Genomic DNA, 13,143 nt, shown 5'->3' with positions numbered 1-13,143 from the left:
AACGATAGATATTGTGTTATCCTGGAAAAGTTCTTTTGAGCAGTAAGACTGTACTAATGCTGAGTCTTTGAGAAAATGTGCTGTGATTTGTTTTGGGTATATTCTGGGTCTACAGATTGTTTAAGGTACAGAGATGGCTTTTGGTAGAGTGATGTGTTTTTTTTTCTGTCAGCTGTGGGAGATTAGGGAGACTTCCAATATTCCTGGAGATTATGCCTGCAAGAAGTGTGTTTCGGTACATGGATTGGTTGGAGTGGAAATGCGAGGTAATGAGGAACTTACAGGAGCTGGGGGTGTGGTGGATGGCAGTTTCTGGAATTTAGAAAAACCACAGTCAGAGGTAGGTGGTTATAATTAGGAAAGATGGCAGAAGTAGGCAGATAGAACTGTAGTCTCCTGTAGCTATTCCCATCTCAAATATGTATACTGTTTTGAATAATGTCAGGGGTGATGACCTTTCAGTGGAATATAGCACTGACAACTAGGTGTGTGGTGCCAAGACTAGTTTTACTGTGATGAGGGAGATGTCAGGTTCCAAGCGATCAAGTGTGATAGGGGACTCTCTAATTAAGGACATGGACAGATGTTTCTGTAGCCAGTAACGAGACATGGAGAGGGTGCAGAATATTCTCAAAGGGGAGAGTGACCAGGAGAAAGTCATTGTGCACATTGGTGCCAATGATATAGGAAGAGAAAGGATGAGGTTCGACAGAGAGAAGATAAGAAATTAGGCAGGAGGTTAAAAAAAAGGCCCTTTAGGGGAGTAATATCTGGATCACTCCCGGTGCCATGTCTAGAGAGAGTAGAAATTGGAGGATAGGATAGATGAATGTGTGATTGAGGAGCTGGTGCAGGGGACAAGGATTCACTGGGATCCCTTCTGGGTAAAGTCAACTTGTGTAAGACGGGCGGGTTGCTGTTGAATTGGAAGAGAACCAATATCCTGGCAGGGAGTTTTGTTAGTGCTACTCTGGAGGCTTTAAACTAATAAGGAGGGTGGGGGGATCCAAAGAGATGGTGAGAAAAGGGATACATCTGAGGCTGGTACAGTAGAGAAGAGGAGCAAGTTAAATAGTCAAGGCAGGGAAGAGCAAGGCTGAGAACAAGGTAAGGCTCATAAAACAGATTGCATTTATTTCAATACAATTGGCTTGACAGGTAAGGCAGATGAACTTAGGGAATGGTTGGGAAAATGGGGAAAAGCTATTAGAATAACAGGGCTCAGGGAGGGGCAGGACTGGCAGCTTAATGTTTCAGGTTAGAGATACTGTAGGAAGCATAGAAAGATGTGCAAGAAAGAAGGGGGAGTGATGTTTTTTGTTCAGGATAATATTACAGCTCTACTTAGGGAGGATATTCCTGGGAAAACATCCAGTGAACTTATATGGTGGAAATGAGAAATAAGAAAGGGTGATCACCTTATTGGGATTGTACTATAGGCTGCCCAATAGTCAGCGGGAAATTGAGAAGCAAATATGTAAGGAGATTTCAGAGACCTCTAAGAATTGTAATGTTAGGAGATTTTAACTTTCCAAACATTGATTGGGACAACCATTGTGTTAAGGATTTGGATGGAGGAATTTGTTAAGTGTGTAGAAGAAAATTTCTTACTCAGTATGTAGATGTACCTACTTGACCTTCTCTTGGGAAGTAAGCAGGGCAAGTGACTGAGGTGTCATTGGTGGACTACTTTGGGAGCAGTGATCATAATTCTACCGGTATTAAAATATGTATGGTAAAGGGTAGACCTGATATATAAGTTGAAGTTCTAAGTTGGAGTAAGGCCAATTTTGATTGTATTTGGCAAGAACATTCAAAAGTTGATTGGGGGTGGATGTTCACAGATAAAGGGATGGCTGGAAGGTGGGAGGCCTTTAAACATCAGATAACAAAACTGTGTGTTCCTGTAAGTGCAAAGGGCATGGCTGGTAGGTGCAGGGAATGCTGTATGACTAGAGAATTGAGGCACTGGTCAAGAAAAAGAAGGAGGCATATGGCAGGTATAGACAGTTGAAATTGAATGAATCCTAAGAGGAGCATAGAGGTAGTAAAAGTAAACTTAAAAAATCAGGAGGGCACAAAAGGGGACATGAGATATTTTGGGCAAATAGGACTAAGGAGAATCCAATGCGATTAAACAAATACAGTGAGGGCAAAAGACTAACTGGGGAGAGAAAAGTGCCCCTTAACAATGAACAAGGCCATCTATATGTGGAACCACAGGAAATGGATGAGATATTAAATGCATATTTCGTATCAATATTTATTATGGAGAAGATGGAAGCATGGAAAACTTATGGAAATAAATAGTGATATCTTGAAGAGTAGACATATTACAGATGAGGAGGAGCTGGATGACTTAAAATGCATAAAGTTAGATAAATCTTTGGGAGCTGATCAAGTGCATTCCAAAATGGTATGGGAAACTAGGGAACAGATTGCCGGGCCCCTTACTGAGATATTTGTATTATCAATAGCCACAGGTGAGGTACCAGAAGACTGAAGTTTAGTAAATGTGGTGCCAGTATTTAAGAAAGGTGATAAGGAAAAGCCAGGTAATTATAGACTGCTAATCTGGACATTGGTGGTGGGAAATTTATTGGAGGGGATTCTGAGGGACAGGATTTAAATGGAAAGGCAAGGACTGATTAAGGAGAATCAACAAGGCTTTTTGCATGACAAATCATGTCTCTTGAAAAATCATGTCTCAATAACTTCGTTAAAAGGTCTTGGATGAAGTGATAAAGAAGATTGATGAAGGCAGAACGGTAAACATTGTCTATATGGACTTCAGTAAGGTGTTTGAAAAAGTTCTGTGTGGTAGACTGATTAGTAAGATGGGGAGTTAGCCAGTGGTTTGAAGGTAGGAGACAGAGGGTGGTGGTGGGTTGCTACTCAGACTGGAGGCCTGTGACCAGTGGTGTGTCACAAGGATCGATGCTGGGTCCATTGTTTGTCATCATTTATATAAATGAATTGGATGTGAACATAGGAGGCATATTTAGTAAGTTTTGCAGATGACTCCAAAATCGGTGGTGTCGTGGACAGTGAAGAAGGTTACCTCAGATTACAATGGGACCTTAATCAGATCGGCTAATAGGAGTGGCAGATGGAGTTTAATTTAGATGAATGTAAGGTGTTGCATTTTGAGAAGGCAAATCAGAACAGGACTTATACAGTTAATCGTAGGCTGTTGCCAAACAAAGAGACATTGGGGTGTAGATGCATAGTTCCTTGAAAGTGGAGTCACGGATAGACATGGTGGTGTGGAAGGCATTTGGTATACTTGCCTTTATTGGTCAGTGCATTGAGTATAGAAGTTGGGATGTCATGTTGCAGCTGTACAGGTTATTGGTTAGGTCACTTTTAGAATACTGCATTCAATTCTCGTCTCCTTGCTATAGAGTTCAGAAAAGATTTGTAAGGATGTTGCCGGGATTCTAGGGTTTGAACTACAGGGAGAGGCTCAATAGGCTGGAGCTTTTTCCCTGGAGCATCGGAGGCTGAGGGGTGATTTTATAGAGGTTTATAGAATCAGGGATAGTGTGAATAGCCAACATCTTTTACTAAGGATAGGGGAGTCATTACGTGCTTTAAAAAAAAATGAGTGGCATGGTGGCTCAGTGGCTAGCACTGCTGCCTCACAGCGCCAGAGATCTGGGTTTGATTCCAGCCTCTGGTGACTGTCTGTGGAATTTACTTTGTCTGCGTGGGTTGCCTCCAAGTGCTCTGGTTTCCTCGCACAGCCCAAAGATGTGCAGGTTAGGTCAATTGGCCATGCTAAATTGTCACATGGATGTGTAGGTTAGGTGCATTAGCCAGGGGAAAATATATAGAATAGGGGAATGGGTCTGGTGGGTTACTCTTCAGAGAAGGTTAGAATTTACGATCACATGAGTTATCAGTCAGCTTTAGGAGAGTTGAGAAAGGCAATTGGAAAGATTAGCCCCAATAAGATAAGCATTGGGTAGGAAACTTAGCAAGAGAGAAAGATGGGGTTGCCTGGAAAAATTAATGGACATATGATGAAAGGAGAGAGATAACTGCTGGGAGTAAAAAGGAAAGTCAAAATTACGATAAAACTTGAGAGACTGACTGCCAGAGTTTGGTCTCGGGAAGTAGGTGTTACTGCAAAAATCAATGGAGAAGTGTTGTCTTTTGACTGTAATGTCAAGAAATTTGAAAACCAAGGTCAAGGAGAGATCTTTACAGTCAACAAGGGAAACAAATAGCAGGTTACGGTGTGGAGAAACAATAGTAATATTTTTATTTGCAAACTGGTGAAGGTGGTGGGATAGGAGGTGCTTGGGCTCCCAGCCTGTCCATTCCCTCTTGCATCACTAACCTCATCCTTCTTCTTATTTTTATTTTGTTTTCTACTTTTAACTTTTGAATCAAGTTAAATTTTCCTTCTTTTTGTGGATCCAAGACAGCAGCCCTTAATTGGCACCCTATCTACCACTTTCAGCATTCACTCTCTCCATTGCCAATGCTCAGTGGCAGCAATGTATACCATTTACATAATGCACCACAATAACGCAAGTAGGCTCCTTAAACAACACCTTCTAAAGCTGTGACCATTTCCAACTAGAAAGCCGAGAGCTGCCAATACATTGGAACATCACCACCTGCAAGTTGCCCTCCAAGCCACTTGCCTTCTGGACTTGAAAATATATATTTCCATTCCATTACTGTTACAGTGTTAACATCCTGGAGCTCCCTCCCTGACAACATTGTGTGGATCAATGATTACTGGGTTGTTAGCAGCAGAATGGAGTTGAGTCCAAAGATTTGACGGTTAGGTTTCTTCCAGCAGCCTCAAGATGTGCAGGTTAGGTGGATTGGCTATGCCAAATTGCCCCAAAGTGCCTAGGGATGGTGAGCTTAGGTGGCTTAGCTATGGTAAAATGCAGGGTCATGGGGTCATGAGGATGGCTGGATCTGAATGGAATGCTGTTTGGTGGGTTAGTGCAGACTCGATGAGCCAAATGGCCTCTTTCTGCACCATAGAGATTCTATGAGAAACATGTCAGCCTGGATTGAATGCTGGAGCAGATTCAATGGGCCAAATGACATAATTCTACTCTGAAGACTTATGGTTTAGATTAGATTAGATTCCATGCAGTGTGGAAACAGGCCCTTCGGCCCAACAGGTCCACACCAACCCTCCGAAGAGTAACCCACCCAAACCCCTTTTCCCTCTGACTGCACCTAATTGACAATTTAGCATGGCCAATTCACCTGACCTGCATATCTTTGGATTGTGGGAGGAAACCGGAGCACCCGGAGGAAACCCATGCAGACAAGGGGAGAATGTGCAAACTCCACACAGACAGTCACCTGAGGTTGGATTCGAACCCGGGACCCTGTTGCTAACCACTGAGCCATCATGCCACCATGCCACGCTTTTATGAATGTATCCACACTCTAAACACTGCGGTGGTTCAAGAAGTCAACTCACCACCACCGCCTCCAGGGCAGTTCAGATGAGCAATAAATGCTGACCCCTAACAGTAACAACCATATCACATGAACCAGTGAAATGGTACACAATTGGCTACTTGTATTAATGTGTCTTGTATTTTTCCTTCCTCTTCCCAAACCATGTTCCTTCATGCCAGGGCACGCTATATATGAGGAATGATGTACTGGGAACTGCACTGTAGCCCACTTGTCTTTCTGCTGGTGGACACTGTGTAGTAGTGCATCATCCTACATAGTTGGTAGCTGAGACCATAAAGAAACTGTAGTCACCGTCATTTGGCATGCCCTTGCCTGATTGTTTCCTGGCTCCAGCCAAGGCCAGCACCAAATGTGTCGTGATCGGAATGAGGTCAGCCAGATGGACCTCATTGAATGTGAAGTCCCTGATTGGGGCCATTAAACTGGTCCAAACAGGAAGCATTTGTTGGATAGTCAGAGTCTTCTGCCCAGGTTAGAAATGTCTAATACCAAAAAGATTGAAGGTGAAAAGGGAAAACTTTAAAAAGAGATGTGTTCGGTTTTAATGGAGAGGGTGGTAGGTACCTGGACCGTGCTGCCAGGGGAGGCAGCAAAATCAGACACCATAGCGACATTTAGGGGGTATTTAGATAGACAGATAAGCAGATGGGAATAGAGGGATATGGACCATGTGTAGGCAGATGGGATTAGTTTAGAATGGCGTCATAGTCAGCACAGACATGTGAGCCAAAGGGTGTTGTATTGTCCTGTATTCCATGTTCTATGTTAAACACTAAGTAAATTCGTAACCAGGATGAAATTTAACCCAATATTAGGATTGAAGATTTTAAACAGTTGAAGATTGGGAGTGAAAAGTAAAGGATGGCAAGGACTGGCCAAGTATAGAGTGTATATGAATAGGAAGGGTTTGGAGTGATAAGGGCCAGGTGCTGGCATTGGGTTGGGATATTTGGTCAGCATGGAAGGGTTGGACCGTAGGGTCTGTTTCCATGCTGTACATCTCTATGACTCTATGACTCTCTCTAAGGAGCTGCTAGCCAGGAGCAAACTGAACCAAAGTATATTTTGCAAGGGATCATTATGAAAATAAAGCATGTATATATATGAGTAGATGGATTAGGGGCAGGAGGGAACTACTCAGACCTTTCGGACTGCTATATCATTCAATAAAATCGCAGCTGATTTGAGTACTCCATTTTCCCACACATTCCAGCTAACCATTAATTACTTGCTAAGCAAGAATCTACCTATCTCTGCCTTATAAATACGGAAGGACTCTGCTTTGAATGCCAAAGTCTCGTGAATTTTGTGAGAACAATTCTACCCTTAACTTTATCTTAAATGGGTGGCTCCTTAGTTTGAAACAGTGACCCCCCTGATTTCTAGATTCTAATTTCAAATTGTAGATTCAAATCATCCTGAGAAACAGGGCTAGATTTGAATGTGAGTACAAAAGAAAGTATACTGGAAAACATTTCTGCAGCTTGGATGATGTTTTGTAACAACATTTGAAACTTAATCCAATTTTAGATGGAGATTCCGATTAATCAGCAGAAATTTGATTCAGGTTTGTTGCAGATTAAATGAAGCAGAGTATACTCACTAAGTGGTATATAAGGGGCCCTCTTGTGGTGCATTGGTAGTGTCCCTATGCGTGGGCCAAGAGAGAATAGAAAGCTTTATTTCCACTTCCAACTCCATTTTGATTTAGTCCCCTCCATCTATCCCTGACCCTCCTCTCCTTTTGAGGATGGCATTGCCCTGCACAGGATTTGCTTGTTAATGTTCAGTTGGCCTCATGGGTGTTCTCCCGCTGGTGGAAAATAGAGAACAAAATTCTTGCATAAAGGTGTCTTTTCAAATAAAAACATAATGAAGCAGATACTGTATCACTATACATTAAAATATGCAGACGCAGTTCTATCTCACTACATATATAAAGATGGATAGAGCAGGGTGGGAAATGGATGCTGCAGATTCCAGGGCTTAGATCTTTCATTAAGAACAGACAAGGTGGTAAAAGAGGGGGAGGTGTGGCCTTGTTAGTCAAGGACAGTATAACGGTGGCTGAAAGAACTTTTGATGAGGACTCGTCCACTGAGGTAGTGTGGGCTGAGGTTAGAAACAGGAGAGGAGAGGTCACACTGCTTGGAGTTTTTTTAAAGGCCTCCGCAGAGTTCCAGGGAGGTGGAAGGGAGGATTGGCAATATTATTCTGGGTAGGAGTGAAAGGAACAGGGTGGTCATTATGGGGGACCATAACTTCCCCAACATTGACTGAAAATGCTATAACTCTAGTACGTTGGATGGATCAGTTTTTGTCCAATGTGTGCAGGAGGGTTTCCTGACACAGTATGTCGAAGGGTCAACAAGAGGGGAGACCACACTGGATCTGGTGCTTGGTAATGAACCAGGCCAGGCGTTTGATTTAGTTGTAGGTGAGCACTTTAGAGGGAGTGACCATAATTCAGTTACGTTTAGTTTAGCGATGGAAAGGGATAGGTACATGCCACAGGTCAAGAGTTATCGAAGGGGCAAGGGCAATTATAATGCAATTAGGCAAGAATTAGGATGCATAGAATGGGGTAGCAAAATGCAGGGGATGCAGACAATGGAAATGTGGAGCTGGTTTAAGGAACAGATATTGCATGTCCTTGATAGGTATGCCCCTGTCAGGCAGGGAGGAAGTGATAAGGTAAGGGAACTGTGGTTTACAACAGAAATTGCAACTCTTGTTAAGCAGAAGGAGGCTTGTGTTGATGAGGCAAGATGGTGCAGATGATGTGATGGTGAGTTACAGATCAGCTAGGTAGGATTTAAAGAGACAGTTAAGAAGAGCAAAGAGAGGACAAAAGCAGCCTTTAGCAAATAGAATAAAGGAGAACCCTAAAGCTTTCTATAGGTTTTCGCAAGGTTTGTGAAGGTTTGTAGCTCAGGTTGAGGTTTAGGGTGTAGGTTTGCTCGCTGAGCTGTAGGTTTGATATCCAGACATTTTATTACCTGGCTAGGTAACATCATCAGTGGCAACCTCCAAGTGAAGCGAAGCTGTTGTCTCCTGCTTTCTATTTATATCTTTCTCCTGGATGGGGTTCCTGGGGTTTGTGGTGATGTAATTTACTGTTCGTTTTCTGAGGGGTTGATAGATGGCATCTAGATCTATGTGTTTGTTTATGGCATTGTAGTTGGAGTGCCAGGCCTCTAGGAATTCTCTGGCATGTCTTTGCTTAGCCTGTCCCAGGATAGATGTGTTGTCCCAGTCGAAATGGTGGGAATGGTCTCTGCTATCAGGATTCATAGCAGAAGCGGTAATGCAAAGGCTAGAACAAACAGCCTTACCAATCATCAAACCAAAAATCTGGGTTCGCTACGTAGATGACACCTTTGTCATCACAAAACGAAACAAGATAGAAGAGACATTTAACATCATCAACAACACCCTCACAGGCATAAAGTTCACCTAGGAGGAAGAAACTGACAACAAACTCGCATTCCTGGACGTCACAGTAGAAAGAAAGGACACCGGAGAACTACAAACCTGCATATACAGAAAACCGACAAACACTGACCAAATACTCAACTACACCAGCAACCATCCCAACACACGCAAACGAAGCTGTATCAGAACACTATTCCAATGAGCCACCACACACTGCAGCACAGACAAACTTCGAAAAACAGAGGAGAACCACCTATATGACATATTCAAGAAGAACGGATACTCAAAAAACACAGTGCGCAGATTCCTCAAGAACAAACCACGACAAGCAGACCAAACACAGCCAGAAACCCTAACCACCTTACCATATATCAAAGAAGTTTCAGAAATGACAGCCAGAAATGACTACTGAGACCCCTCGGAATCCTAGTAGCACTCTCAAACAAAAGCTAACAAACTTAAAAGACCTAGTACAACCCATGGACAAAACCAACGTCATCTACAAAATTCCATGCAAGGACTGCCACAAACACTACGTAGCACAAACAGGAAGAAAGTTAGCCACCAGGATGCATGAACACTATCTAGCCACAAAAAGACACGACCCTCTCTCCCTCATAGCCCTACACACCGATGATAAAACCATTTCGACTGGAACAACACATCTATCCTGGGACAGGCTAGGCAAAGACATGCCAGAGAGTTCCTAGAGGCCTGGCACTCCAACTACAATGCCATAAACAAACATATAGATCTAGATGCCATCTATCAACCCCTCAGAAAAAGAACAGTAAATGACATCACCACAAACCCCAAGAACCCCATCCAGGAGACAACAGCTTCGCTTCACTTGGAGGTTGCCACTGATGATGTTACCTAGCCAGATAATGAAATGTCTGGATATCAAACCTACAGCTCAGCGAGCAAATCTACACCCTAACCTTTCTATAGGTGTATGAGGAATAAAAGGATGACTATGGTAGGAATAGGGCCACTCAAAGACAGAAGTGGGAAGAAAATGTAGACCCTGTGGACATCAGAGAGGTGCTAAACAAACATTTATCATTGCTTTTCACTCAGGAAAAGGAGAATATTGTCGAGGAGAAGAATGAGGTATGAGATATTAGACTAGAAAGGATCAATATTAGTTACGAACAGGTGTTACCAATTCTAGAAGGAGTGAAACTAGACAAGTCCCTTGGGCCAGATGGGATTCATCCGCGGATTCTCTGAGAAGCTAGGGAGGAGATAGCAGAGCCTTTGGCTTTGATATTTGAGTCATCATTGTCTACAGATTTAGTACCAGAGGACTAGTGGATTGCAAATGCTGTGCCCTTGTTCAATGAGGGCAGTAGAGATGACCCAGGTAATTATAGACCAGTGAGCCATACTTCTGTTTTAGGAGAGGTTATGGAAAGGACGATAAGACATAAGATTTATGATCATCTAGCAAGCAAAAATTTGATTTCAGATAGCCCACATGGTTTCGTCAAGGGCAGGTCATGCCTCACAAACCTCAATGAGTTTTTTGAGAAGGTAACCAAGCATGTGGATGAGGGCAGGGCAGTTGACGTGGCATACATGGACTACAGTAAAGCCTTTGATAAGGTTCCACGTGGTAGGCTGTTGGAGAAAATGCAGAGGCATGGGACTGAGGGAGATTTAGCAGTTTGGATTAGAAACTGGCTTTCTGAAATAAGGCAGCGAGTGGTGGTTGATAGAAAATATTCAGTCTGGAGTCCAGTTACTAGTGATGTGCCACAAGGATCTTTTTGGGACTACTGCTGTTTGTCATTTTTAGAAATGCCTTAGACGCAGGCATAGATGGATGGATTAGTAAATTTGCAGATGACACTAAAGTCAGTGCAGTAGTGGACAGTTTGGAAGAATGTTACAGGTTGCAGGGAAACTGGATAAACTGCAGAATTGGGCTGAGAGGTGGCAAATGGAGTTCAATGCAGCTAAATGTGAGGTGATTCTCATTGGGAAGAATAACAGGAAGACAGAGTACTAGGTCAATAGAAAGAGTCTTGGTAGTGTGGATGTGCAGAGCGATCTTGGAGTCCATGTACATAGATCCCTGAAAGTTGCCACCCAGGTTGATCGTGCTATTGAGAAGGCATACAATATCATGCTGCAACTATACAAAATGCTAGTGCGGCCACACTTGGAATATTGTGTACAGTTCTGGTCACCATATTTCGGGAAGGATGTGGAAGCATTGGAAAAGGTGCAGAAGAGAGTTACCAAGATATTGCCTGGTCTGGAGGGAAGGTCTTATGAGGAAAGACTGAGAGACTTGGGTCTGTTCTCATTGGAAAGAAGAAGTCTAAGAGGGGATTTGATAGAGACATACAAGATGATCAGAGGGTTAGATAAGGTAGACAGTGAAAGTCTTTTCCCAGGATGATGACGTCAGCTTGTACGAGGGGACATAACTACAAGTTGAGGAGTGACAGATTTAAGACAGATGTCAGAGGCAGGAATGCCCTGCCTGCCAATGTAGTTAACTCAGTCACATTAGGGAGATTTAAACAATCCTTGGATAAGCACATGGATGATGGGAGGGGTTAATGTAGGGTGGGGTCGAGCTGAGAATAGTTCACTGGTAGGCGCAACATCGAGGGCTGAAGGGCCTGTTCTGCGCTGTATTGTTCTATGTTCTATATATAATACATATATTAGCAATTTTTGAGAAGATTTGTAGCTCAGGTTGATGATAAATATGTAAGTTAGCTCACAAAAGAGGAGGATAATGACAACAGGCTCCCATTCCTAGACATGACAGTTGAACATACAGTTAACGGGGAGCTTCAAACCAGCGTCTACAGAAAAACAACACACACAAACCAAATACTTAACTTCAGAAGCAATCATCCCAACATCCACAAACAGAGCTGCATCAAGGCATTATTTCAATGAGCTACATCACACTCCGGCACCCAAGAACTACAACAGCAGAAGAAAAATCTCTCTGCAATATTTTCAAGAAAAACGCGTGCCCAGTAAACAGAATTCACCGATTCCTCAGAAACAAACCTAAACAAGCAAATACACACAACCAAAAACCATAGCCACATTACCTTACATCAAAGGTATACGATAAATAACTTCCAGACTAATCAGACCCCTTGGCATCATGGTAGCCCACAAACCTGCCGACACACTTAAACAGCAACTAATGAACCTAAGGATCCATTAACTGATACCAGCAAAATTTGCATTATTAACAAAATACTATGCAAGAACTATAAAAAAAACTACATTGGACAAACAAGCGGGAACTTGCCATCAGGATACATAAACACCAATTGGCCACCAAAGGACATGACCCAATATTACTAGTTTCCATACGTACAGACAAAGAAGGACACCTCTTTGACTGGGACAACACACACATCCTAGGACAGGCCAAACAAAGACACCATGAGAATTCTTAGAGGCATGGCATTCTAAGCAGAATTCCATCAATAAACACATCAACTAGCCCTTGAAAAAAAGAACTGGAAATGACAGCACCCACCTTAAGAAACCAAAACCTAGAAATAAAGAGGTGGGACATCCCACCAGCACTTCACCAGAGACTCTCACTGATGATGTTGCCTAGTATGGTGACAAAACGTCTGAAAACAAACTTTCAGTTCAGCCAGCTAACTTACATGCTTATAATATATATGTATATATATTAGCACAGGTGACTGGGAAAAATATATAATAAAGGGCATTTTTCAGCCCTACAAAAGATGAAAAATATATATGATACCGGTGATTTGAGAAAAAAAGGGACCCAGGAGTCTTCTAATGGTGCAGTGGTAGTGTTCCTACCCATGGACTAAGAGTCTCAGGAAAAAGTGGTACGTAAGGGGGCTCCTTGTGGCACAGTGGTAGTCTCCCTACCCCTGTACCAGGCAACGTAGGTCCAAGTCCCACCTTCTCCAGAGATGGTAATAAAACCTCTGAACAGACTGATTAGGAAAAATTGGTTAAATTAAATAAGTGTATACGTGGTGATTCAGAGGTATGTCATTATCAATCTGAACAGGTTGATTACAAATATCTACGTGGTATATAATTAGCTATTTTTACACAGGATCGAGTCACCTTTGAAGAAGATAATCACAGCCAAACCCAATTCCCCACTAAGCTATCCTATCCATGGAGTTGAAGTAATGCCACTGCAATCCATTGTCATTCCAGGTGAGAATATCAACTTAAGTTTCATGAAAGCAATGAATGTTATTCTTT

The 13,143-nt window shown here is 42.6% G+C and overlaps 1 protein-coding gene across 1 annotated transcript in view; it reads left to right on the top strand.

Annotated features, from left to right (window-relative positions):
- The window catches only part of LOC140465579 (beta-1,4 N-acetylgalactosaminyltransferase 2-like), a 100,168-nt gene that overhangs the window by 60,732 nt on the left and 26,293 nt on the right, over positions 1 to 13,143 (top strand). The window contains exon 4 of the mRNA XM_072561121.1: positions 12,989 to 13,095. Coding sequence (XP_072417222.1) covers positions 12,989 to 13,095 — 107 coding nt within the window. The remainder of the gene's footprint in view (positions 1 to 12,988; positions 13,096 to 13,143) is intronic.

The sequence above is a fragment of the Chiloscyllium punctatum genome, chromosome 42, assembly GCF_047496795.1.
Source record: "Chiloscyllium punctatum isolate Juve2018m chromosome 42, sChiPun1.3, whole genome shotgun sequence".
NCBI classification, from domain to species: Eukaryota; Metazoa; Chordata; class Chondrichthyes; order Orectolobiformes; family Hemiscylliidae; genus Chiloscyllium; species Chiloscyllium punctatum.
Note: the sequence above shows the minus strand (reverse complement) of the source record. Positions and strands in the feature narration are given on the sequence as shown.